This window comes from Aspergillus neoniger (assembly GCF_003184625.1).
Source record: "Aspergillus neoniger CBS 115656 unplaced genomic scaffold BO87scaffold_24, whole genome shotgun sequence".
Lineage (NCBI taxonomy): Eukaryota > Fungi > Ascomycota > Eurotiomycetes > Eurotiales > Aspergillaceae > Aspergillus > Aspergillus neoniger.
Window position 1 is genome coordinate 36,383 of NW_020291152.1, and position 25,782 is coordinate 62,164.

General features: G+C 46.9%; 8 protein-coding genes across 8 annotated transcripts; 5 read left to right on the top strand and 3 right to left on the bottom strand.

Moving 5' to 3' along the window:
* Positions 1–1,644, bottom strand: BO87DRAFT_440314 (glutamate-5-semialdehyde dehydrogenase; the record flags this gene model as incomplete). The annotated part of the gene is made up of 2 exons (XM_025627959.1): positions 1–1,296; positions 1,344–1,644. 2 exons carry the CDS (start codon positions 1,642–1,644, stop codon positions 176–178), a joined length of 1,422 nt encoding a protein of 473 aa, XP_025477787.1. The 3' UTR covers positions 1–175.
* A 754-nt stretch (positions 1,645–2,398) lies between these two features.
* On the top strand, positions 2,399–4,556 carry BO87DRAFT_378189 (putative COP9 subunit 3). Its single transcript, XM_025623745.1, has 5 exons — positions 2,399–2,627; positions 2,738–2,974; positions 3,034–3,486; positions 3,549–3,701; positions 3,760–4,556. Exons 1-5 carry the CDS (start codon positions 2,475–2,477, stop codon positions 4,249–4,251), a joined length of 1,488 nt encoding a protein of 495 aa, XP_025477788.1. The 5' UTR covers positions 2,399–2,474; the 3' UTR covers positions 4,252–4,556.
* Positions 4,557–4,623: 67 nt separating this feature from the next.
* On the bottom strand, positions 4,624–8,255 carry BO87DRAFT_378190 (DDHD family phospholipase). Its single transcript, XM_025623746.1, has 5 exons — positions 7,992–8,255; positions 7,119–7,855; positions 6,350–7,067; positions 4,995–6,212; positions 4,624–4,920 (listed from the first exon to the last, which is right to left on the bottom strand). The coding sequence occupies exons 2-5, from the start codon at positions 7,786–7,788 to the stop codon at positions 4,797–4,799; spliced, it is 2,730 nt and encodes a 909-aa protein (XP_025477789.1). The 5' UTR covers positions 7,789–7,855; positions 7,992–8,255; the 3' UTR covers positions 4,624–4,796.
* A 307-nt stretch (positions 8,256–8,562) lies between these two features.
* sac6 (fimbrin) lies at positions 8,563–11,374 on the top strand. The gene is made up of 5 exons (XM_025623747.1): positions 8,563–8,970; positions 9,044–9,254; positions 9,328–10,010; positions 10,103–11,085; positions 11,149–11,374. The coding sequence occupies exons 1-5, from the start codon at positions 8,948–8,950 to the stop codon at positions 11,181–11,183; spliced, it is 1,935 nt and encodes a 644-aa protein (XP_025477790.1). The 5' UTR covers positions 8,563–8,947; the 3' UTR covers positions 11,184–11,374.
* An 897-nt stretch (positions 11,375–12,271) lies between these two features.
* On the bottom strand, positions 12,272–13,362 carry BO87DRAFT_427706 (RNA-binding protein; the record flags this gene model as incomplete). The annotated part of the gene is made up of 5 exons (XM_025627421.1): positions 12,272–12,324; positions 12,380–12,755; positions 12,803–12,902; positions 12,955–13,011; positions 13,280–13,362. 5 exons carry the CDS (start codon positions 13,360–13,362, stop codon positions 12,272–12,274), a joined length of 669 nt encoding a protein of 222 aa, XP_025477791.1.
* Positions 13,363–14,035: 673 nt separating this feature from the next.
* On the top strand, positions 14,036–14,473 carry BO87DRAFT_313019 (PaaI family thioesterase; the record flags this gene model as incomplete). The annotated part of the gene is made up of 1 exon (XM_025619601.1): positions 14,036–14,473. One exon carries the CDS (start codon positions 14,036–14,038, stop codon positions 14,471–14,473), a length of 438 nt encoding a protein of 145 aa, XP_025477792.1.
* Positions 14,474–15,532: 1,059 nt separating this feature from the next.
* Positions 15,533–19,504, top strand: BO87DRAFT_388316 (PX domain protein; the record flags this gene model as incomplete). The annotated part of the gene is made up of 4 exons (XM_025624852.1): positions 15,533–16,089; positions 16,141–18,534; positions 18,956–19,223; positions 19,349–19,504. The coding sequence occupies 4 exons, from the start codon at positions 15,533–15,535 to the stop codon at positions 19,502–19,504; spliced, it is 3,375 nt and encodes a 1,124-aa protein (XP_025477793.1).
* Positions 19,505–21,585: 2,081 nt separating this feature from the next.
* Positions 21,586–25,774, top strand: BO87DRAFT_106761 (uncharacterized protein). The gene is made up of 4 exons (XM_025617828.1): positions 21,586–21,613; positions 21,681–22,926; positions 22,986–25,434; positions 25,492–25,774. Exons 2-4 carry the CDS (start codon positions 22,051–22,053, stop codon positions 25,677–25,679), a joined length of 3,513 nt encoding a protein of 1,170 aa, XP_025477794.1. The 5' UTR covers positions 21,586–21,613; positions 21,681–22,050; the 3' UTR covers positions 25,680–25,774.
* The last annotated feature ends 8 nt before the right edge of the window (positions 25,775–25,782 follow it).

Here is a 25,782-nt window from a genome sequence, read left to right on the forward strand (position 1 = left end):
ACTTGCGGAATCATGCATACCTAGGGGTCTTGCCGGCCGTTGCTCCAACGTTTATTAGAATGCCCGATGCCAGACCGAATATTATGAGGGTTCCAGGCGAGCTTAACTGGATGAAAATGAAAATGGAGTTAAATCATTGAATACCTATAAAGTTTCTCTATTATTGTTCTATATATTACAATGGTAGAGCTTCATGTTTCCACTTTTTACCCCCAACACCATCGAAGTAGTCTCCTGCTCTATGCCCATCACCCCGAATCAGGTACTTGTAAATCGTGAGACCATCTAGTCCCACGGGACCTCTGGAATGGATCTTGTTGGTGCTGATCCCGACCTCTGTGCCAAAGCCATACCTCATACCGTCTGCAAATCTTGTTGAAGCATTCCAGAAAACACCGGCACTGTCGATGCTGCTCATGAAGTAATCCGCAGTGGCCTTTGACTTGGTCAAGATTATGTCGGTATGTTTTGAGGAATGGGTATTGATGTGGTCGATCGCTGCATCAACACCTGAACCGGGAGCAGATGCAGGTATCGTTTTGATAGCAAGGATCAGATCCAGAAACTCTGTATTATAGTCGGACTCGACGGCATCCACGATAGAACTCATTTCCGCAGAGTCTAAAGTATCCGCCAGCGCACCTTTCGAGGGTTCGTCACACTTCAAAGTAACACCCTTCGCCACGAGGGCCTTGGCAACAGTAGGTAGTATGGTCCTCAAAACAGCTTCATTCACCAGCAGGGTCTCCAGAGAGTTGCAAGCGGCCGGATAATCCGTCTTGGAATCGACGAGCACTTTAACGGAAACGTCCAGGTCCGCGTCATGATGTACGTAAGCGGAGCAAAGGCCATCTGCGTGGCCTAATACTGGAATTTTGGTGTTGTCTTTGACGAAGCGAACAAGGTCATTCGACCCGCGAGGGATGACTAAATCAATCAAAGTATCTTGGGCCAGCAAGGAAGAAACCACGTCTCTGGTCTGTACGAGCTGGATAGAGGACTTGGGAACGCGGGTGCTCGATATGGCTTGAGAGATCACCGTCGATATTGCGACGAAAGATTCAGTTGATTCTTTCCCACCTGTTATTATGGTCAGCAATGCATGAAAACCTAGAGCGGCTATGTGACTGAAACCTTTTAGGATAGCTGCATTGCCAGACTTGATAGACAAGGCAGCAATATTTGCGATCACCTCAGGGCGAGCTTCGAAAATTATCAACAACACCCCAATAGGACAGCTCACCCTCTCCAAAGTAAGTCCATCATCGAGCAGTGTCCTCAGAGTCACGTTTCCAACTTTGACAGGTCAGAACGCGCACACTAAAACAATCGAGTATTCTTACTTGGATCGGTCAAATCCCGCACACTGAGGATTCCTTGCAACATATCATCATATTTCCCCGGCCTTGATAAGTCAAGCCTCTTCAAGACGCTAGAATTCAAATCCCCATCCTCCGCGGCACGGCTTGCCAATGCGACATCCTTTGCGTTGGCGGCTAGGATGGCATCCTTATTAGCCAAAAGACCCTCATACAGCGCCGTTAATGCTTCATTGCGCTCAGCGTTTGATAGGACCGCTAGCCGTCTAGCAGCTACGGATGCAGTGCTTGCGATACTGCCGGCAGAAGACTGTGTAAGCGACATTTGCTAGATTTCACTAAGGACAATGTAAGTATTGGGTAAGAACACAGGAAGTGAGGGGTCACGGATTGAAGTCGGTAATATTACCTAAGCAACAAGTAGACTTTCAGTACTAGTATGTACCCCGTGCACCCAGAAAGTATCCGTTTCGGTCTCTTTGGCTAGTTAATGTTTTGCCCATACTCGGCATACCGCAATTCATCAGAAATTGTCCAGCACATGTGTTTTACAAATTAGGCCTGATGACCTCGGTGAATGCCCCTTTCAACAGGTTATTGCTTGACATCACGCTCAGTAGCTTTCTACTGTCAGTATAATGTCGGCCCGATGCCTACAACAACTGTTCTGTTGTGCTGCTGTAACAACCAATTCTAAACTACAGCATATCATGGTTGAATGTTAAACTGATATCAAACTCTTTTCCCTTGCTCCTTGAGTACTAGTAGTATTCCTAGTCTCTTTATATTTGAATCTGGCTGGGGATATGACATACTCAGTGCCTCACGAACCATGAGTGTGGCTTTTGGTGTTAAAGTGATCGGTCATATTGGTGAAGTGAAGTGATGCAGTAGTGAGTATTCTACGTATGTACTACTACTTCTGTATCTTACCCTTGATTTGTACTGAGGCAAGGTGGTTGCGAGTAAGCTAGTCTGCTCTAGTTAGCTGTTGTAGCTAAGGGGCATGCACCGTGTATGAGGTAATAAGTGGGTGGTACTGTCAAGTGCTACTACTACTACTTCCCCCTTCAACAACCCGCCGCGCTCATCTTTCATCCTTCATCTGCACTCAACTGGCCACTACTCAGCTACAGGTCGTACAACCCACAGAAGATGGCAGAGATTCTCGCACATCTCACTTCGGCGTCATCTGAACTTCGTGCAATAAATAATACGCGCGATGAAAGATATGACACACAAATCCGTGACCTGGTTGCATACATTAAGAATTGCGATAAGGATCTTGACACTCAATATCTCCTAGATGTAAGCACGGCCAGAATCTTCGCGGGTGAGGGTGGAAGAGCATGGCTAGTGGATTCTTATGCAAGATGGTATATAAGGCATGCTTACGAATATGACCATTTACTTCGCAGAACCTCGATCCGTCACAGCACACGTTATGCTACCTTTTGATTCTCAATATTCAAGTCGACAGTCTACAAAAGCGGACAAAGGAAAATGTGCCAGACGAAATCAAGCCAGGGAATGATTTATGGGCTGGAGTGGCCTATTTTCTTCAACATTTTGATCCAATCCAGGTCCGGTATGCTGGCTATGAGTGGCGCCGACTTGTTGAACTCCTGGCACATGCTGCTGAAGTTACTGCGAAGGTAAGTGCTCTCCAAGCCAACATGAATTGTTTAATTGCTTTATAGTTGACCTCCAATAGCCGTTCCTAGCGGTCCAAGTGATAAAGGAAGCATTGCTTCGACTAAACTCACCTGGTGTCCTTACATCATTGCATGTTACGTTCCTCAGACTTACTCTCCTTTCCAAGTCTTATCATCATGCTTTACCGGTTATGGAAAGATGGGTTTTCCAGTTTCCTACCAGTTCAGTCCAAGCCTACCGCAAGCATATCAGTCGTCCATTGTGTTCCGAAGACACTTTCGGCGATACGTTCATCTCCGATGCATCTGGCTTCTCTGCAAAGCTGACATACAGAGATCATATGAGATTTTTCCTGTATGGCGCAATGATTTACCTGGCATTAAAGGAATGGGATAAGGCGTTACATTGGTTAAGCATCGTCATATCATCTCCTGTCAATGACTCTGTCAGCAAAATAATGATCGAAGGCTATAAGAAGTGGATATTAGCTAGCTTGCTGGCGCACGGAAAGGTAGTCAACTTGCAACGAAGCACCCGAATTATGCTTTTGACTGACATACGCTACTGTTATAGTTGATCTCATCGCCTAGAGTGATCTCTGCACACGTTTCGAAAGTATATCAAACGTTAACAAAACCCTACGCATCCTTGGTCGACGCTTTTGAGAGGGGCGACTATCCAAGGTTGAGAGCTGAAATCGACATTGGTCGGTCAGTTTGGCGTACTGTACGTTAGCAGATGGGAGTACAATTGTCACGTATCGGTTAGACTGACATTCTTCTAGGACAATAATGAGGGCCTAGTCTCTCAGCTGTTCTACGCTTACAATTCGTTTCTTGTTATCAAGCTAGGCAGGACTTTCTCGGCTCTCACTGCAGCGGATGTTGCACAACGCACGCTTGCACCATTGGCATTTTCTGCAAATATCGAAGACTTCGTGGCGTTGCTCGTAATGTCTGGCACCCTCAGCGCTACGCTAGTGCATCTGCATGGTCAAGCAGATGCAACAATGCTTCGGTTTTTTGCGCGCCGTGAATCGTACCTCAATAGTGAAATACTGATGCGAACACGATTGGTCGAAGAGGCTCGGGTACTAGGACTAATAACGAAAGATGCTAACCAATGTAGCAGTGAGTTGCAGCTGGGAAATGAAAGTCTTCAAGTCTTATATAGAAATCAGAGGTGGCCTGATGCTTCAAGGGTCAGTGGCGATGCTGTTGGAGAACTAAATGGTGGTCTGGAAATTGATGAAGACATCATGGGAGATGGTACCTGAAGTATGAGGAAACATCGGTGAACGTCATGCCCAACTTGCCCATGTCCAATAGCGGATCTAGAAACAGGGCTAAGGTAATATGTACCCCAAGCCGACTTTTCCCAACAGTCCTGCATTTGTAAGGCCCGCCCATCATGGCGCGTTCGATACATCAATTGATGATTTCCTTTCTTGTTCAAATCACTGCCTCCTAAGGAATATGCCGGCATTATCATCAACAGCTAACATATAAGCTGCGATGTCTACCATATAGCTCTTTTACCACAGAATATACTAATTAGATATAAATATGGTCATAGTACGGGGCACGCATCAAAGGGCCTAGCTCAAGAAATTTAGAGGAATCCGCGTAAACAGTGAATGATCTACGCCCGTAGCTCATGCGTTCGACGCTTATGTCTCAGGTTACATAAGTTGGACATCACGCGCTGGCATTTAACCCTTCTCTTACATGTCCTGGTTAAGTGCGAAGCACATAGAACTACCGTTCATTACATGTAGGTAGGTCGAACTATGATCAGCATGCAACACTATGTCCAAATTTGCTATGCAGCCCCCCCGGGCCTCCTACAAAGCATTTGCGACATCATGAAATGGCACACGTCTTCATCAGACCAATAGCTGAGATGGCTAGCAATACTAGCAATCATTGATATATCGAAGGCCCCCCTGTGACAGATCAGCGTTCTGTAATTACATTTGAGATATTGTAAAGCATCCAAAGTGATAAGCAGGTGCCTTACTCTTGTATACTATAGTCAACCCTTCCATTGGAGTTCAAAGTCCTCACTTTCGCATCTTCAATCATAAGTCTCCTCCCATGATGATCGGTCCCAAGTGATTCAAAAGAGTCCCCTACGTTGCTCTGAGAATCCCTCGGCTTGCCGCCCTCCCCGGCCTTACGATAACCCTCATAGAGTGTTTCTAAATTTGAGTCAATGAGAGTAGGATTTCTGATATCTTCTGTTTGATGAGAAGAGCCGGGGTCAGAAGCTGATGATTGTGATTTATGGGCATGCAGAGTTGTATTAAGGCCTACTTCGGAGGATGCAGTATCTTCCGAAGTAAGACCAAGGCTTCGGTTAAGCAAACTGCTTGCGACACCGGATGTGAAGTTCGTCCACAATGACCCCACACTTTGTCCGACACGACTGCTAATCAATGATAGACTCTGACCCGATGTCGTCCAAATTCCTCTCTTGACTGACGGCAATGGCTGAGGTTTGAGTGATGACATTGCTGGCGAAATGAGAGGCTCTAGACGGTAACTAACCGGGTCAGAAGGATGGAAAATATTGAACAATTGTCGGCATTTTGGAGAGGATATTGAAGTCAGAGTGTGATGCTGAAGCTTGTCATTTCCATAATCATGAAGCACAGAAGAGCTAGATTGCGACTTGACTGTCCCAATTTCACCTTCGGGACGGGTTGATGATGCATGTTGCCTCTGTGGTCGCCCAGCAATGGTTTTTCCCTTGAGCATCTGGAACAGTGCTATTGGAGACCCCAAACAGAATAAATCATCACAATTAAAGTCCAAATGATCGCCTTGGATTACTTTGTCACAATTCTCGTCATAGCCACAATGCGAGGCTTCAGTAGGCCGTGAATTTTGCTGTTCATGACAGAGTATATCAAAAAGGATGGCGCTTCCAAGTGAATGCCCACAAAGGCTTACAGAGCCACGGAAAGAAGGGTTTCGCTTTATGAAAAGGTCCAAAATCCGGTTGCACTCCTGCTTGACTATCCGAGAGATATGCTCACAGTAATCACTTTGGTAGAGAAGCACATCCATCGCCAAATCTGAGATGAGGCCTCGAACTGCAGGAATATTGTCAAGTGTTATATCGGACAAGCTCGGATATGGGGTACTCTCGGAGCCTTTCGCATCACCCAGATCGAATTCTGTACGGGATTGGTGCTCCTTTTGATATGGGAAGTCCAGAAGATGTCTCCAGCACCTGGAACCTATTAGCCCTGGCACGCTAATAGTCTTCCCGGAAAATTAATTGTGAAGATGGAGAAAATGTCTAATGGGGGTGGGACAAAAGTCAAAGCACATAATCAACTTTGAGACACAAGGCAGGGTGCTACTTACACCGGGAGAACCTGGATGCGGCAGTTTTCGTGCTTGTCCGGAAAATCAGAGTTAAGAGCCTGAAGATCAGGAGAGGCTCTGTACACACTCTTTAGAGTTTTGCGCAAAACGTTGATGTCGTGTATGAAGTTAACACTCTCTAGACGCATGCCAAGTCGCTGACCGATTCCATGAGTGACCAAGACTAGGTGATCGATTTCCCGATCTTTATCCTCAACCTTTCTGGAATCCTCCATTTCCCTTTGTGCTTGCTTGCGTGCTCGCTCTTCGAGCTCAGCCATATCCGTTGAAACGCGTTGCTCAACAGTCGGTTTTTCCTCGACCGAGATACCTTCATCGTCCGATGTTTGGTAACGAGACGTCAATGGTCCACCCATCTGTGAAACTGTCCTTTCTTGAGTATCCCCAGGCAAGACCTCTTGTAATTCTTCCCCAGATGATTTCATTTCGACGCAACTCTTATCCTCCGCCTCTTTCTGTTTGTTCGTTTCGTTATAACCACGTACGAGCTTCGTCCCTGGAATGCCACCAAGCTTTTGATAGACCGTTGTGCTCACCCTGGACATGAAATCGTCGTTCACCAGTAACGCTGTCTTAGAATCCTGATAAGTCACTATACTATTCATATAAGCACCAAACAGACGGTACGTTTCAGGTTCATTCCTAGCCACAGGAGTTGTATGCCCCAAATTCTCGGACTCATTGGAAGACCCGGGTACTGTAGGCAAAGTAAGCCTCCAACTTCGCGAAGACATAATTTCAATATCACCTTTTTCATTGTCATTTGTTCTCACAGGAAACTTAGCAGAATAGGTAGGGCTTGTATACCGCCATGGCTTTGACTTGAGATAACCCTCTTCAAGCTGGGTAGCCAAGTTTTCTTCACATGGTTTTGTTGACGACCCGTCTTGAAAAAACCAAGTTCCGCGACGAACTTCGTAGACGGGGCCTATCCAGTAGGCCGGCCGAAGCTCCCTTTGTTCAATAATAACATCAAAAAGCGAGTCTTCATTCACAGGAACCTTGGTCGGCTCGGACGACGCACCTCCTACCGACCTGCTGTATGAGTCATGCTCGTTCTCGACATCAGACTGTAGAAGTGCTTGAAATGCATCTTCGACGGCTTCAGAGTCTCTGGAAATGAACGGGACAAACTTCTTCGGGGGCGCTAAAGGTTTCGAGTCACCCTTTTGATCGCGGGGCCCGGGCTTCCATTTGGGCGAATCCACAGCATAGAACCACCTAACCTTCAGCGGAGGACAGTCTTTGGGGTAGCGACGCGGACTCAACCCATGTCTATGTGACACTGTATGGTCCTCTCCTCGAGAACGTTGTAGGAGGTCTTTCGTACCGTTGTCGGGCTGCGGGGTCGTACTTCTAGGGGGTTTACCCGGAGTGAAGGCCCCAAAGAAAGTCCCCTTTTGACTGTCTTTTGACATCAAGCTCTTAAGAGCCCGGTATGACGGAGCACGAGCCAATGCGTTTGGTAGCGAGCAAATGCGATGGCTATTTAATATGGTGGCAAGGCGGTTAGCATAGAAGAAGGCCACGTAGTTAGACAGCGCGATGGTGATATAGCCAATAGTTAAGGTAGACCAAAGATGCTTCAGAGGATCAAAGCGCGAGGTTGGTGTAAGCTGACCAGATATAGATCTATTCACCGTTGTTCTCCTCGTGCTTATACTGTCTTTAGCGCGTGGTCAAATAAGCATCTCAGAGCCTAGACAACGTGAAGCTGCACCGAATTCTTGGCAAAGCCGAACTCCAGGGTTGCAAGGAAACGACCATTTAATCGGGACACATTTACAGTAAGTCGCCGGCGTGGCAATGAGGAAACCCATGAAGCGGCCATCGACCGACTGGACTGCATTTAGATCCTGTCAGGGGCTACGCTACTGTATATCTACAAGATAGGCTACCCCATGTTCGACCTAGGATCACCTCAATAGACTTAGCAGGAATAAAACTGCGTACGGACCGGTAACTACTCACTACTTACTAGTACTGACCACTGCAAAGACCGTAATTACCATATAATACAGAAGAAAGTATGGCCGTGCTGATCATCGGGTGCCAAGCGATTTATTTTTCATCCATCCATGACCATGATGGTGCAAATAAGCCGTAGAATGACCAGGACTACAACCTTCAGATCCATCCACGTCATGGAATAATTTTGTACGTATTCATATTGCTAACTAATGAAGAGATCTGAACATACAAACTGATCGACCCTTACCTGTCGGCTAATAACGACAAAGTACTGTACTACAAAAGCAGTACGTAGCAGTACTACTCCGTATTCGCAACCCCCACCTTTATTTCCCCACTTTCCTAGTAGGTAGAGGAAAATAGCGCAACTACGTACCTAGGTGCCTAAGTACGCCGTGCTTACTCCATTATAATGGTGCCGAGTGAAGACTGCCAACTTCTTCTTGTACCCATCTTTGATTCGAATTACATCATCAGATCGGTGACCCCTTCTATACTGCTATATTCATACGCTCACAAACCCTATTGTAATACCATTGACGTCTCCTCACCAAGCTCTTAACTTGCCAGTCTGTATTGGAAAGTACCTGAGCAAACCTCCTGAGGATGAACGTGATCAAACTCCAAAGGCAAGTCGATGGCTCCGATAGAAAACCCCACCATTCGAGATATTGCCCGGCGCCGACTGACTCTGCAGCGCAGAAAATATCCGCAGTTCGAGCAGTCGGAGATTTTCTCTCTCCAAGATGCTTTTCGAAAGCTGGATGTTGATGATAAAGGCTCCTTAGACGAGGCAACCGTTATTAAAGCCACCCAACAATCAGAACGAAAGCCCTATGATGTTGTGCGTCAGGCCTTGAAAGAAGTTGAACTCGACAGCTCTCGCCGAGTCGAGCTCGAAGATTATGTGGACGTCAGTATGCCACTATTGCTGTGCTCTTTTGGTCGTCCCTCTGTACTGTGGTCGCTAAGACAAATCTCAACAGCTTATTTCTAAACTTCGCTTTGCCTCGACGCAAAACCAGGCGGCTTCGGCTCCTGCACCAGTCCTTCCGGGTAATGGAGCCGGCCCGTCTCGACATGTCTCCAAAGGCAGTATAGGAGGCAGGATTCATGTCCAAGGTTCCTCGGCGAATGTGACACATACGATTAACGAGGATGAGAGAACAGAATTTACTAGGCACATAAATGCTGTTCTTGCTGGTGATCCAGACATTGGTCACTCCCTACCCTTTCCCACCGACACGTTCGAAATGTTCGATAAATGTAAGGACGGCTTGGTCTTGGCGAAGTTGATCAATGATAGTGTCCCGGACACTATTGATGAGCGCGTTCTGAACAAAGCCGGGAAAAAGATCAAAGAACTGAATGCATTCCATATGACGGAAAACAACAACATCGTGATCAATTCAGCCAAGGGTATTGGCTGTTCTGTTGTGAACATAGGAAGCGGCGACATCATAGAAGTGCGTGAGCACCTTATTCTGGGATTGATCTGGCAGATTATCCGCCGCGGTCTTTTGGGCAAGATTGATATCAAATTGCACCCTGAACTGTACAGGCTCCTGGAGGATGATGAAACATTGGAGCAGTTCCTACGCCTTCCACCGGAGCAGATTCTTCTCCGTTGGTTCAATTATCATCTGAAGAACGCAAAATGGAACAGAAGGTACCTTGCACTATCCTGGCAGGAGGTTTCCAGCTGTGAAACTACGACCAAACCTACAATCCTAGAGATGCAACCGACTAACTCTGTTATAGGGTGACAAATTTCTCATCTGATGTGAAGGATGGTGAAAATTACACCGTGCTTCTGAATCAATTGGCCCCGGAGACCTGCTCGCGGAGCCCTCTTCAGACCCAGGATGTTCTTCAGAGGGCAGAACAAGTCTTGACGAATGCGGACAAACTGGGCTGTCGGAAGTTCCTGACACCCTCCTCGCTCGTCGCAGGGAACCCCAAACTGAACCTTGCTTTTGTGGCGAATTTGTTCAACACTATTCCAGGCCTCGACCCAATCACCGAAGAAGAGAAGCTTGAAGTAGAAGATTTTGATGCTGAGGGTGAGCGGGAAGCCAGAGTTTTCACCCTGTGGCTCAATTCTCTCGACGTACAGCCCGCTGTCAATTCTCTATTCGATGATCTTAGGGATGGAACTGTATTGCTGCAAGCATACGACAAAGTGATGCCTGGCAGTGTCAACTGGAGACACGTCAATAAGCCTCCGGCTTCCGGGGGAGAAATGATGCGTTTCAAGGCAGTTGAGAATACTAACTACGCCACTGAGCTTGGGAAACACGTGGGATTTTCCTTGGTAGGTGTACAAGGAGCGGATATTACTGATGGTCAACGAACTCTCACGCTTGGTTTGGTTTGGCAACTAATGCGCCGGGACATCACAAATACACTCTCGGGCCTAGCCAAACGTATGGGCAAGCGCGAGATAACAGATTCGGAGATGATCAAATGGGCAAACGAAATGTCGCACCGCGGTGGCAGATCCTCATCGATACGCAACTTTAAGGACCAGTCGATCGCTTCAGGCCTTTTCCTCCTTGACGTGCTCAATGGCATGAAGAGTAGCTATGTCGACTACGATCTCGTAACGCCTGGTCGGAACGACGAGGAGGCATACGCAAACGCTAAGCTGAGCATCAGCATAGCGCGAAAGCTAGGTGCCACAATTTGGTTGGTACCTGAAGATATTTGCCAAGTGCGCTCTCGCCTGGTTACTACTTTTATCGGTAAGTTCCAAAAACTTTGGCCTGTGGCGAGCAGCATCTATCCTACTAACACCATATGACTAGGCTCTCTGATGGCCACATACGAAAAGATGCAGTGATGGCTCGGTAAAGATGTACACCAGCGGTGCACCGCGCTTTTTCCTATCTACTCCTTTGTGAATTCTTACTGTCCTCAAAGTATATGTACGTACTAGTCATGATGCAGACAATAACAAGATGCTTCAATCCCCACCAACTTTCGTCTTGGAATGGCTGTATGTAAGACAAAATTGTGTACGAATGTGGGCATTCCCACATGCCATACTTCCTATTGCCTTGATAGCCGATAATTCTGACTCTACAACTGCAAAGTCGTCCTAGTCATTCCACCAAGTGCAAGGAAAACATAGACTAGAGTGTAGCCTTCAGTCCAGACTCGTGATACGGCAGGTCAATACTTCATGAATATCTTCCGGATTTCTCTTACCTTGTATTCTCCCAACAAACATGACGACCAATTCTACAGACTACAGAGTTACAATCGTTTTCGAAGCGGTGTTGCAGGATATGCACGAAGTCGACCGGTCTTCCGAGACGGTAAAGGTCAATGATCATCGACTATATTAGAATGCGAGCTCAAGACGGATAACGGATCGCTGTTGATCGTGACGAAAGGACGAAACAGTCTGGCGATACGATAAACAAGAAAAAGGCCCGCTCGACGTTCGTTCGGTCATGATTCGAGCTGCTGACCATGATAAATACCAATGTTAAGCAATAGTACCAAAGCCCCAATGCCTCGTATCTTTGCGCCAGCACTTCCAGGAGTTGGGCCCTTCGCGTTCTCTCTCTGCTAATGAACACTGCAATTTAGAAGGATTGAATGGCAAAGGAAAGCACATAGGAAGAATTAATGCAAAGGAAAAATGTGGAAAGCAAGACAAGAGAGCAATGGAATGAAGAGAAGAGCGCACGAGCATGGGGGGTGGAAGAGGGGAACGGCAGCTTGGGGGAGGGGTCAGGAAAATAGCGCCAGTATTGAACAGCGATAGAGCGAATTAAACATCCAGGTCGATCACCAACGTGCACTGATGACATCTTAAGCTTCACGTTATACCCCTCGGGCCTTGAAAACAATCCAGCACAGATTGAGGTCTTTGGCCAAGTGTATGGTACGAGATCTGATAGTTCATGAAGCCAAAATAACCTACTCGGCTGTATCAAGCTCATCATGAGCGGAGGTCAAGGGTTCTAAGGGGACTGCGGCAAATGATCAGCCACGACTAGAAGTGGGTGCATGCATCAATGAGCATACCTTTCCTGTCTTCACCATTGGGGATATTCTCCCGCTCGTCCTCGCGTCGTTCACGATCGTCATCACGGCGCTCCCTTTCATCCTTGATATCGCGGTCCCTCTCATCAGGGCTTCGAGAGCGGTCACGGGAACGTTCACGGTCCCGGTCGCGGCGATCATAATCCCGGTCACGGCGATCATAGTCGCGATCGCGGCGGTCATAGTCGCGGTCATGTCGGTCATAATCCCGTTCGTACCTGTCATCCCTTCGGGGAGAATAGTCGCCACGACCACGTCTAGGAGAAGGAGAGCGGCCACGTCGTGGCGGAGTACGGTCACGTCGCCGGTCCCGGCCAGAGTCAAAACGCCAAGAAGCAGATGGAGGAGTACGCGCCCACTTCAACCATGTCAGCCAAGTTATGGAATCCATAGTCTTCTACTCACCTCAATTTTCAACAGATCATCGCGGCCAATCCGCTTATTATGCATTTCATGGTATGCATCATCTGCGTCGCGGCGGCTCTCGTACTCCACAAAGGCAAACCTTAGGTCGTGAGCAAGTATCATTCAGGGTTCGAAGCCTCGATTAAACATACAGTCTGCTGGAAGGGGTACGCGGCGCTGGGATGTCACAGCGGACAAGACGTCCATATCTAAGTCATTGTTAGAAGAATTTCCACATACATATCAATCATTAAATATATGGTGCAAGGCAACTGTGAGAGGAAAACTCTTTCGGAGGGTCCCCCTTCAAGGAGTCCCCTCTCCAAGGAAATCGGATAAACAAGCAAATCTCTATCATAGTATGATATAGAGAGCGGCACCGACGTCGGTTTGCGGGACTCAGCCGAGGTGAATTGCGAGAATGGACACGGGTCGTATAGTCATGGTAGCGCGTAGCAATCGATGAGCGGCACGTACCGTTCGAATTCGTAGGCAAGGTCGCGAGCTCGGGTCCCGTGCCCGAAGCCGGTGACATAGAGTGTAGTACCAGGTCGAGACATTGTGTGTCAGCCAGTGAGGTTGTGTGGTTGTATGCTGAACTGGGTAGGCAAATCAACAATGGTGGTGTGGATGCGAGTGAAGCAAGAATGGGCAGGATGTAAGGAAGTCAGAGACAATTCAGGAACTACAGCTAAGTTTGTATGCCACAAGCGAAGTATCCAGGGATGCTCTAGTTGCCTATTACATAATGTCTGAGTCAGTAATTTAACTCAGAAACGGATACAATTGATATGTTACTTGCGATAAATTACATGAGTAACATGATATGTCTCTTGATATAACCACGCTGCAGATAAATAGAGAGAGCCCTTTAGGTTGAGTATATGCAGGATGTTGCCTCGTTTCTTACCTGAATGACTGAAGCCTCACATCAACTAAATAGTCAGTCTAACACCTGAGGCTAGGACGCTGATAGTTGCCGGGATATTAATCATCATTTACTGCAGCACGTCTGTATTGTATTATTAATACAATATGCTTCTCATCACTTTTGATTTGTAGTTAGCTTGGGACTGGGTTATTACGTACTCAATGTTACTAGTGTCTAGTTAGTCAACAGCTATATCAAGCTAGCATGCCGCCCTTGCAAAGAAGCAAAATTTTTCGTCTTTCGGAAATTTTCTTGACTGCACATTCTTTGATTTACTCCAAAACGCGACAGCCTCTTCCAAGATGAATGCTGAACTACAACAAGTTCAGAAAGTGTGGGAGCGTATCCGCACTAACAGCCCAATTTATGCTTTTCTACTTCAGGACATTGACATCTATGATGCTGGAAAAGGTGTATTCAATGCGAGACTCCAAGTCGGCCCTCAACATTTGAATTCAAAGGGTACCTTACATGGCGTATTTTCAGCCTGTGTCACTGACTGGGCGGGTGGGTTAGCGATTGCATCGGCCGGTCTCGATTCAACAGGTGTCAGCACGAATATTCATGTCAACTATCTCTCAACAGCGAAAACTGGAGACTGGCTAGTAATTGAAGGTCGCGCCGACAAAGTCGGGCGAAACCTTGCTTTTACAACTGTGACAATCTCAAAGCAGACTGACTCTAATGGGAGTACAGTTGTTGCACAAGGATCTCATACCAAATATATCAAGACACAATGACGGATTCAGACAGGCTTGTGAATGAGTTGTGATCGGGCTAGCAGGGAGAAAAACACGGTGGTTTCTGCATACTTCCATATAAACCGCAGTCTTCTTTGCATCTGGCATGAAACGCATATACTTTGAATGCTGGATTCACTCGGATTGCGCATAGCAATGTCCATCCTTGTTTGCTTTAGATACCTTGTCTTTTACTGGTGATGCAAGGTAATTCCGGATGGGTACACAGCACTATATAAATAAATATAATTCTCACGGTTCAACTACAAGCAGAGTTTCCTTCAGTTTTGTTACCGGAACAGGATTTGGTACTGCTACGCATGATTAGGCTTATCACTTATCCCAAGCCCTGAACTTCTTTTGGATTCTGGGCCCCAATGGTTGACAGGAGTACGGCACCACCAGAGTGTCGTCTCTCCAGATGTTGTGTTTTGTTTTCCGTGCGCAGAACGTATCTTAACGCCGTCTCCAACAAGGAGCAAACACTCAAGCCTCACCACATCCTAGTATCCCATACGCAGCGTTGACATCGGCTGGTTAAGTTTCTGATGGCAAGTTCTTATCAAGTACGGGCCAGGGACTTCGCGTACTGTGTCCATCGTACGGAGTACTGGTACCACTAATCCTGCTCCTATGTTAGACCGATATGCGCAGGTCGCATTACCTATTTTAGCTACTATATATGGCGGACTTTATCGACGATCACAAACCTATTTGGAAAATATTGATTATCCCATTTAATGTTACTGGTACAAATAGATTTAAATTGATTTGCACATTCAGAATATACATTACTCGTGGTTTTTATTTACTACTTGGTAGGCAAAAGTGCTAAGTATGTAGTAGCACTCTATAGCTATACAAGCTCGTGATTCCCCGGCCGGTTGTATTAGGTAACCAAGGCGGACATGCCGATCAGATAACCAGATGTTAAAGGACAACCGAGCTTCCTGACGACGCGCAGCCTTGATCATTCGCGAAATCTTGGTTTTCCTTCTCCTCAATAAATCTGCAAGCCTGCGTTACGGTCAATGCGATCATCTAACAGAGCCAATCGCCATGGATGAGACTTCCAACTGGGCGGAACAGTCACAGCCCAAGAAACCCGAATTAGCTGAGACTTCTAACATTGGTTTGCCGACGAGCTACAGCGAGCAGGCTGCGACGGAGAGTTTAAACCCTGTGCGATCAAAAGGAGTCATTGAATCGACACTTCAATTTCTCTCAACGGCTAATAGTGAGACTCTTCTGGGTGTCTTCGCATGCTTGGTAGGCGCGACGCTCGTACTTTTTGGAAGACTAGGTTTGCTCTTGATCGGAATTGCTAGTGGTATCATCTTGCACGCACAATGGGAGGCAGTTTATGAGGACCCTATCCATCCATTATCCAATCCCCGACAGCGAAGGAGAAAGGAGCTCGCCCTGGACATATCCAGAAGACTACTCGATTGGCCGAAAAGTACGACCTTGGCTGCCGATGCTGAACAAGATGACACTGGGCAAGTATTCCTCTTCGGGGACTCTTCCTCTGCTGATCTTGATTATTCTGCTCTTGGCCCCAAGACAGCGGATGCCCTGAGATCAATCACCGATGCAGTTATGAAGGACTATGTGATGTAAGCTCTCGCCTATAATGCTACTTCGTGAGCTTACCAGACCTCGAAAAGCTCCTGGTCTAGTCCAATATTACCGCCCGAGACAACATTTCATCTGGCATGCAGGAAGTTGTTGGCCGAGTTTATCTCGTCCTTGTCATTGCACCTCTCTCGTAAACGCTCTGCTGACACCTTTTTGGAACTCCTCACTAACTCATCCTCACTGATCATTGTGTTTTTGAATGAGCTTTCTGCAGCATTCGAGTCCGTCGGCTCCACTAAACCGCCGGAAGAGGTAGTCTTGCGCTACATAGAGACCTCCCCTGAAAGTGGCCTGGCGAATATCTTAGCCAACGACCAACAGAAGAAGAAGCTCGACATTATAGCGGACGATATTTTGGCCAGATTTCTAGACCCAAATGTCTATGGATGTCTGCTGCTCAGAAATTTCATGCGCGAAATGTTCGTGAGCGTTCTATTTGAGTCAACCGTTTCGAGTCTTTCGAGGCCAGAAATCATCAATGGCTGGATTATATATCTTTTTAGTGAAGGCAAGTCAGAAATAATGACTGCAATAGACGCCGGTGTGGAAGGGGCCCAGGAACAAGTTGTGACAGCAACTAGAGAACTCAACAGCGTAAATGAACTTCCATCCGATACAACGCGCAACACGAGCCCAGACTTCGATATCACTAGGGATATAATACAACATGAAATGGCAAATGTTGACAGGGCAACAGTGGAAGCCAAAATAGAGGCGAAGCGACTCAGTGACATGATCACGGCGCATGATCAGCAGAAGCAAAGCCCAGAGAGAGCACTGGGAAACGATGTGCAGGAGGTGGCATCGGATGACAAGATTGATCATAGAGAAGTCTTGCCTGCAGACGAGATCGGAGACGGAGCTTTGCAACGCAAAGTCTCAGGTTGTGATCAAGCAAAGCATATTGAAAATAATATCGATTCCAACGTAGAAGAAGATAACAGCTCGTCTCCTTCACTCATGCAATTCAAGAGTCCAACCGCACCGACTTCGCTACCGGAACCAGCCATCCTTCATCGTGCATCCATAACGGTAGAAACCGAAGCTTCAAAGGCCACATCGAAAGGCCCACTCCGCTCAAAGCCAACGTCGGACTATTTACTGCAAGTTGAACCTGTATCGACACGGTCTACTGGGTGGATGGTTTTCCGAAAATATACCGATTTCGAATCGCTTCACCAAACTTTGGAGGCTATCTCGAGACTGCACAAACTACGGAAGTTCGCAGACGATCACCCAGTTGTACCCTCGTGGAAAGGCCAGACAACATTGGAATTGGCTAAGAACTTGGAATGTTATCTTCAAGATGCTCTTAACCACGAGTCTCTGGCAGAGAGTGAAAAGATGAAACGATTTCTTGGCAAGGATGAACATCTTGGATCGGACTTCAGTAATCCTTACGGCAGGACTGGGTTCCCCTTTCCAAGCCAATCTGCACTCGAGAATGTAGGAAAGGGAGTGTTGGGCGTATTATCCAATGCACCCAGAGGCGTCTCGGGAAGTGGCAAAGCCATGTTGGATGGCATGACAGGGGTGTTTGGTGGAGGCAGCAGTAAAAAGCAATCACCGGATTCAGTGGTAGGCGATAAAGCCAGGCCACTAAATCCTGTCAACCATAATGGGTCAATCGATCAGGTGTCAGAGGGGAGACTTCGGAATTCTACGAGGATTGGCTCGGCTTCCCCACCGGACGGATTTCACACAGACAAGACATTTGGGAGGCCAGCTCCCCCTCCTGAAGAGGCTTTTTCGAATAAATTCGAAACGGCTACGGACTATGCAGGATTTCCCGACAGCTCAGCTCAGACGACGGATGTAGGATGCATTGTGGCTTCTACACAACTGTCTCCTTCAACCGGGCGCAATACTTCGGCTGACCTACCCCGGTCTCCTGGCGGGACGCAAGATAATTCTCACGCCAACAGCGAAGGGCAAGCACCAGACGCTGAATTAAGCGAGTACAGAAGTCAAGGCAATCCTATCACGCATGAAGAGACGCGCATAGCAGTGGAGCTCATATTCGCGGTAATCAATGAACTATACACCTTGTCTTCGGCATGGAACATACGCAGGACTCTACTTAATGCGGCAAAATCGTACATATTACGCCCCGGAAATCCTCATTTGGAGACGATCCGTGAGCTGCTCCAGGTATCGATGATTGATTCGCATACGTCAGATGAAGCAATTGGGCTATATCTCAACAAGTTACGTGAAAATGCTCTGCCAACGGAAAGCGAGTTAGAAAACTGGCCGCCGCCATCCACTGATGCTGAGAAAGAACGGCTGAGGGAGACGGCTCGCAAAGTCTTCGTTCAGCGAGGCTTACCCCAGGCTCTTACGAGCGTTATGGGAGCAAATGCCAGTAAGGAAGTTTTGGGGAGAATCTTCGATTGTCTGCAGGTTCAAAATCTCGCTAGGGGGTTTGTATATTCTCTTTTCTTGCAGGCTCTCAAGACTGCTATCCTCTAATATTAACATCCGGGCCCCGACTCGCTGAGTATTAGCGATCGTTAGCGATCACAAGAATCCCGTCGCATGTATAATACCAAGATTAGTTCCTTTTCGCATCTCTAGTTAATTGAACATCACATGTTGTTTCGGTAATATAAACTTCATTCATTGTATGATGACTGTAATTGAATGTTCACTATTTGATTTGGGTCACGTGATATACGTACCACATTGACGGTCCGTTCCCCCATACATATAGTTAATGGAGAGCTTGTCCACTTTGAGCTTCCGAGAGAGATATCATTGACACATCATATCAATCTCAACACAGTCAGTGGTAAAGTTACGTTCGCCCCTTCCTTTGGCAGCAGACATAGTTATGTCTTCCAGAGCCAGAAAACGCGAACCAGACGCTGAGAGTGATTCTATTGACGACCATCGGTCATCAAAAAGGACGAGGGGCAATGTCTCGAAGGGAAACCCAAACCCTAATCATACCGATTTACTCGCTGGCCAGGGAAAGCTTGACTCGAATGGAGACCTCTACTGGGAAATCTCCAAAGCACGCCGTCTGACCATCTCATCTTTCCGTGGAAAGACCCTGGTCAGTATAAGGGAATACTACGAGAAGGATGGCCACGAGCTCCCTGGGAAGAAGGTTTGTCTTCTATGTTCTAATAGGCCTCGTCACGAAACTCATCGTTTGCGCAGGGAATCTCTTTACCAATTGATCAGTTTTCCTCTCTTGTGAAATTATTACCTCATATTGAAACCACTCTTCAGAATAAAGGCGAATCAATCCCCCGACCACAGTATGATAGCGATAGTAAATTGACCAGTGAGAACAAAGAGGTCGGTGATGACTCTGGTGAATATTCGGATGACAAGGATACGCGCCGGAATATCGAGGCGACGAGTGAGGACGACAGCGATGAGTAGGCATACCCACCAAAGGGGCTAGAATCGTCGTGAGGCAGAGGGTATGGGTTTATCAACAAAGCCATTATTGCTTATCTATCCCTGGGCTTCACTGACGCTGAATTATAATGAAAATGATGAGTGGACCTGTTGGATTCGTTATTAGTAGGTATGCAAGTCGTCGAATATACCATGGATCCCAAACCACGAGAGTACGTATACAGAGTTTTGAAATCGCATCCTGAATGCACTCTAGCTTTCATGAACACCATATCCAGCTAGTCTCTTTGAGTCCCAGTTGGATTTTACTAGATGTCCTATCAGAATTTCCCTTATCACCTCATCGCTAGATCTCGGTCACTCTTACACTTCTTACAACTCCAGTAGACCTACTTACCGATCGGAGCCTTGAGCACGTAAGTGCATTCAACCGAGTGTTTTGGGGAAATAAATGTATGATTTACAATAAAATGGTTTAAAATAAAATAAAAGGCACTTGTTACCTATGCGTCTCTTTATTGTATCATAACTAGAAGAACACTAGCTACGGTACCGTAGAATAAGTATATTGAAACTGTTTACTGCGTGTCTGGCATGGTGAAGCATCTAGCTCCTCATTTAATCTTTTTCTTTGAAGTTGCTTATACAGCAACACAAAGCCTCTGGGGCACTAGAGAGTGCCTTGGCAGTCATCTAGTAATGGTGCCTTTGCCTAGATAGTGAAGATATCAAAGCAATTTTAAAAATTCGAGAGAGGTTGGGGGCCGGAAGAGAGACTTGTTGTATGAGAGGGTACTATCCATGAGATACGTGTAAGACTAGCCAGGGTGTTGAACTACTAGAAGTTTGACGTCTAATTTCGATCCGAATACAAACTAGTTAAGTTTATATAGTATTATTATGAAAAGACTGGCTATTGACTATACCGTCATGTTGTGGAGGTTCAACCCAAACGATTACAGATTAAATCTGCATACAACCTTGTAACCCTAGATGTATGTAACAATTAATCTATGGGTTCAATACTATGATATAACTGAGTACTCGGGTTAGCCATACTTTGTTCATCAACTAAATTTTTAGTACCACAAGATGCACGCTATATTTGGCATCCTAGAGACCCGCATTTGAATGCACAGTCTTTGGGGTAGATAGTCACAATTCAGAATCTAGTATGTATTTTTGGCTATGTACAGTGTGACACCTATTGAGACATTGGAAACTCTGAAATCCCTTTAGAATATGCATTAAGTTATTTATGAAGCCTTTTTGTGCTGGGTATTATTTATGGCTATGCGAATACCCTACAAGTAAGTACTTGATTGTGATGCGTTATGCCCCTTACAATGTTACAAACTCTGTACTCCGTACTATGGGGCAACTATGGTTGTTGTCCCGTGGAAAGTTCGGTGGTTAGCTAGCAAAGCAGATCCATGGCTAGTGAGGGACTTCCGTCATATCAGACCAGAAAATGGAAAACACAAAAGCCCCTTCCCCTCCCCCTTTTCCACCCTTTCCCTCCCATATAACGCTACAGTATAATACGTGCTGCTTGAATATTTTCTTGACCTGAATTATTAAGATACCCACCCGCACAAGCCCTGGCTATCAACCTGAAATTACTGGTTTTCCCTGTCAGCCTGGACGTATAGTCCGGTTTGACCTGTCTTATCCTCCTTGTGACTTGATTGCTTATCAAAAGAGTGCTTTTGGTATGTCCTGACACAGTCATTTGGTTACCTCTAAGTATCAGTATTCAGAAGAGTGAAAATCTATCTCAAACCATTACAACTATGACTTGCACCACTGGCTATTTCCTACTAACAACTAATTACCCCTCTAGTATGCTTGAAGGCCTGTGTGGACTAGAGTTCCGGATCCGAGTTCAATCCCTACCGTCGGGTTTATCGAGCATCCTACCAGCGCATATCAACCAAGAGAGAGCAAGTATCCTGGTCTGTCGACCAACTTTGTCTATTATCATCTCGTGCATACACTACCTGTTGTGCACCAGGTCTGGGACAAACTTGTCATGATTAAGGGGAGAATGCGCATTCTATAACGCCAAACCCGCCAATTGTATTGTCAAAACACACGCGCGCACACACACACACACACTATGCAACCGGAGTGAGTACTCTGGTATGGGTGCAAGACAGCAATCGAGCTGACAAATATCTTGTGTGGACTATCTCAGGCTGCAGAAATACTGTGGACACATCAGCTTCCGGTAAAAAGGATCTTCCTCGTTGGCCAAGCCATTTTCGGCGGTGCTATACTACCTATCTGAAAGCCGAAGCTGGGAAGCTTCATGACTGGTTCTGCCACTCTATATACTGCTAGTCTTTAACTGCGGTCACGGTATCGCAACATCGGGATTGTGTGAACCAACGTTCCCGGATATTTCTGGAAAACGTCTTGCGCCCGTTGGTATCTCATCCAAGTCAACGTTCTAATACATACTGGCATATGCTGAACGCAATCGTACACAGTTGAGGAAAGTCGAGTTATAGTGACCTGATAGACAACGCCCACGTTCATCCATCCCCACAATCGCATTACAGGCTATGTCTACATTAAAGGATTCGGATACCGCGGATTACATTTCCAGAATCGGTTCAGGAACTCCGGCAAATTCTGCCTCGCCACAAGCTGCTGTGTCGCTAGACAAGACGGATAAAGGTCTCATCCGTGAAGGACTAGGCAATCTAAATCGCTGGTCGCAGTCTACAACATCTAGCCAAAATTCGCCGGAAAATAATCGTCGACTCGATTTTACCAGAGTGCCTAGATCACCTTCCCCAACCACTGGCCATGACGAACACATTGACAATAATGACGGCTCGGAAAATCAAAGTCGAATAGCTTCCGAAACTGGCATTGAAATACATGACGGATTTCACATGCCGGAGACATTTGATACTTATGATGAATTGCGCACGCATCGCCCTTTTCAAACGTCGATCACGTCGAGTTATGGCGATCCTGCACCAAATCACCCAGTCGACGTTGTAGGAGCGACAGTGCCACAGAGTAATTGGATATTTTCTGGGGCCACTGAAATACCCCATAACCTTTTCCAAGACCCCTGGGTCAAGGAAAACGGTCCAGGACCTGATTCTGCCCGGGGCAAAAGTAGTGTGGTTCCTACTCGCCCAGTTCTAGAGGCACACAGTCCACGTGAATCAGGGCCTAACGCACCAGCAGAGGAAGGACCGCAGTTGATCTCTGAGGGAGATAGGAGTCAGGGGAAAAGAAAGCGGGGTCAGTCACAGAAAGCAATGCTTTCCAAAGCGTTGCAGAAAGCGAATACCGCAGTTCTTCTCGACAATGCGGCGAACTTCGAAGGGGCTATGGAGGCTTACAATGATGCGTGTCAACTCCTACATTTGGTAATGCTTCGGAGCGACGGAGAAGACGAGAAACAAAAACTTCAAGAAATAGTGAGTTTCTAACTGAACTCAAATTCTCTTCATTTCTAAAACTGAAATTTTTCTTTTAGCGTGATACATATATGGTACGAGTCACTGAGCTACAACGTATGGATTTTTCAATTCGAGATTTGGATAGCAAAGCCCTCCCTGAGCGTCCGCTAAGTCAAGAATCATATGGTGAAATATCTCATCCAATCGTTGATGAGAACGATGTAATGGCCAGAGAGAAGCGTGTCTCTTTGCAGCGCAGTTCTATGGTCCAACCGTTTGATCTGGCGGAAGGGCTAGCGTCCAGTTGGGATCACCAACCGCGCCAGTCATTATTACCGTCACCGCTAGGTGATCGTACACCGACTACAACCCAATCGTCTAATTCGGTCAATTTCCATCATCCTGGATCATCCCGGCGTATATCGAAGTTTGATTACATGGGTGCTTCAGACCCCTCGGAAACAATAACCTCAGGAGTAGATATCACTCATGCTGCTGGCCAGTCTGACCTGTCCTCTTTCGGGGATCATAAGAAGGACGTGAATGAATCGACGTCTTGGCTCGACACCATTGATGAATCTGGCGCATCTTCCCCAGCTTCGATACGCTCAGAAGTGTCATCAATATACTTGCGACATAGAGGGAGCTTTCATCATGCTGTCGGTACCGAGGCCGAATTTGATGCTGCCCTTGATGCTGCTGTGGAAGCTGCATATGATGAAGGTCTGGAACCAGCTGTCGATCTAGATGATAATGGTAGCAGCAATGACATTGTGGCCAATGCTCGGAGAAATGTCGAAATCGCGAAGCAAAAGGTGAGAGAAGCTGAGCGGGAGGCTCAGATAGCATTGACACGCGGGCAAGAAACACAACGTCTTCAAGAACAATCCGCGTATGACGGTGTCAATGATATTAGGACCGATTATCTAGATGAGGAAGCTGAAGAAGAGGAGCGATTGCTGGAGGAGATGACCAGAGGCTATGTTATGGATGACTTCGAATTTGGCATTCAGTCCAAGTCCGCTCTTCCCCGCCAGTCAAGATCGGGTAGCCTTTCTAGCAAATTGCGGGATGGCTCGACTGCTTCCAATACTATGACAGCCCTAAGCCCCCTCGCAGAAGATGCAAGCCTGCCCTTCACTGATAATACAAACTTCGAGCCTAGCGGGTCGTCTCCCCCAAGTCACGGCGCACTTTCGGTTTCGACAAATTCGGGACATGCCTCAATATCAACGCCAACGGTGCGAGCACGGAGACTATCGGGTCAGTATGCCACGGAACTAAAGATCGAAACAAACACGGACCCATTCAGTTTTCGGCCGCCGCCAGTTCCAAAAGATAGTACCGCTTCAACCTCTACTATCAATCATCAGCCAGGTCGAGCATCGGGTCCTGCTTCTGCTCTACGATCAGCCGCATCCGTGAAGAATCGAAATGTCTCAATTGGATCGTTTAACGAAGATGCTCTATCTAACGCAATCTCAGAAAAGATGCCTCACCAGGACGATGATGGCCGTGAGCTCTCCAAAGTTCCATCTCCAACACGTCCCATCGGCAAAGTACCTTCAGCACCGGATAATCTGGGCAAGCTCAATACAGGACTGGGAACTTTTCGTCTGAGAAATATCTCAGTTTCGGGGCCGGAACCGTTCGTTGAGTCCCCAAACAGTCCGTCAAGCAATGCGTTTCCTGCCGTCGATACCCATAAAGTGCCGATGACTGGTTCAATACCTATAATCCCCACACCCACTACTGCCATGATGTCGGCGAATGGCTTGCCAAGTGGAGGACTGAATATATTCGATAGCCATATACATTCCCCGACGAGCCCTGGCTCTCCAAATTTGTTGGCCACCGATCCTCCTCTTCCATTGGAGCCGTGTCCTGAGTCATTTCTTCTGCGTCCATTTTGGCTAATGCGCTGTATCTATCAGACAATTTCTCACCCACGTGGTGGTTATTTGTCCACGAAGTTGTTTATTCCTCGAGACGTGTGGCGCGTGAAGAATGTGAAAATCAAGGCAGTCGAAGAGAAGGTGTCTAACTGCGACTTGCTAACCGCAGCATTACTCAAGTTGGCAAAGGTTGATACTTACGATGCTGATGCTGTTTTGGAAGAAATGCAGTCTTTGGAAAGTGTACTTGACCAGGTTCAGATGTCGCTGTCCAAAAAAATAGGGAGTGAGGTCGGAGTGCAGGGCGCCATGCCACTCTTCAAGTCGGCTCAATTTTTCGAAGACCCAGCAGCCGTCGATGCGCCGCCCTCAAAACCATCGAATGTACCGAGCAAATCATATCTGACCTCCTGGCGTAAGTTACGGTCAAAGAATTCCGGTGTCAATGCGACGGCTTCGCTCCCTGCATCAAAGGACACCAATAAGGACAATGCGACCGTTAGCACCATTCCGATGACGTCTTTGCCCACTTCCCAGCCATTGAGGCGCAGGGTATCTCAATTGCACTACAATGGATCTAATAACTATATGGGAGCCTTGGCACGGCTTTGCGATGCAGCTCAGGTATTGGGTATGTGGCAGGACTTACCCCACTATCGTTTCGGCAGTGTTAACCCCGCTTGCTTAGATCAAATTGCTCAACAAGTCGAAGATCCTGGCCTAAGGCATTCTTCGCCGACGTTAGTCGGCCTAGAGTTAAGCACTCGCCATGCTGCAGAGTTCTTTGGACTCTACGTTTGTCGGTTTGCCCTGAACGATATCGGTATGATGCTTGATAAGTTTATTAAAAGAGGCAGTGAGTGGGTACTGATCTGATGATATGGCTTTGACTTACATGTATCATACTTGGAACTTCCTCTTCCCCTTCTTCATGCTTATTCTATTACTATTTTGATTCGATTTTGTTTCTCCCATCATC

Excerpts from the sequence above, each read along its gene's own strand:
- BO87DRAFT_378189 (XM_025623745.1), top strand. The coding sequence starts at position 2,475 with ATGGCAGAGATTCTCGCACATCTCACTTCGGCGTCATCTGAACTTCGT. Across the intron at positions 2,628-2,737 it reads ACACTCAATATCTCCTAGAT|AACCTCGATCCGTCACAGCA; the intron begins GTAAGCACGGCC and ends TTTACTTCGCAG. Across the intron at positions 2,975-3,033 it reads CTGCTGAAGTTACTGCGAAG|CCGTTCCTAGCGGTCCAAGT; the intron begins GTAAGTGCTCTC and ends GACCTCCAATAG.
- BO87DRAFT_378190 (XM_025623746.1), bottom strand. The coding sequence starts at position 7,788 with ATGTCAAAAGACAGTCAAAAGGGGACTTTCTTTGGGGCCTTCACTCCG. Across the intron at positions 6,213-6,349 it reads CGCATCCAGGTTCTCCCGGT|GTGCTGGAGACATCTTCTGG; the intron begins GTAAGTAGCACC and ends AATAGGTTCCAG. Across the intron at positions 4,921-4,994 it reads GTTGACTATAGTATACAAGA|GGGGGCCTTCGATATATCAA; the intron begins GTAAGGCACCTG and ends GATCTGTCACAG.
- sac6 (XM_025623747.1), top strand. The coding sequence starts at position 8,948 with ATGAACGTGATCAAACTCCAAAG. Across the intron at positions 9,255-9,327 it reads AGCTCGAAGATTATGTGGAC|CTTATTTCTAAACTTCGCTT; the intron begins GTCAGTATGCCA and ends AAATCTCAACAG. Across the intron at positions 10,011-10,102 it reads AACGCAAAATGGAACAGAAG|GGTGACAAATTTCTCATCTG; the intron begins GTACCTTGCACT and ends ACTCTGTTATAG.
- BO87DRAFT_106761 (XM_025617828.1), top strand. The coding sequence starts at position 22,051 with ATGTCTACATTAAAGGATTCGGATACCGCGGATTACATTTCCAGAATC. Across the intron at positions 22,927-22,985 it reads AACAAAAACTTCAAGAAATA|CGTGATACATATATGGTACG; the intron begins GTGAGTTTCTAA and ends TTTTTCTTTTAG. Across the intron at positions 25,435-25,491 it reads CGATGCAGCTCAGGTATTGG|ATCAAATTGCTCAACAAGTC; the intron begins GTATGTGGCAGG and ends CCGCTTGCTTAG.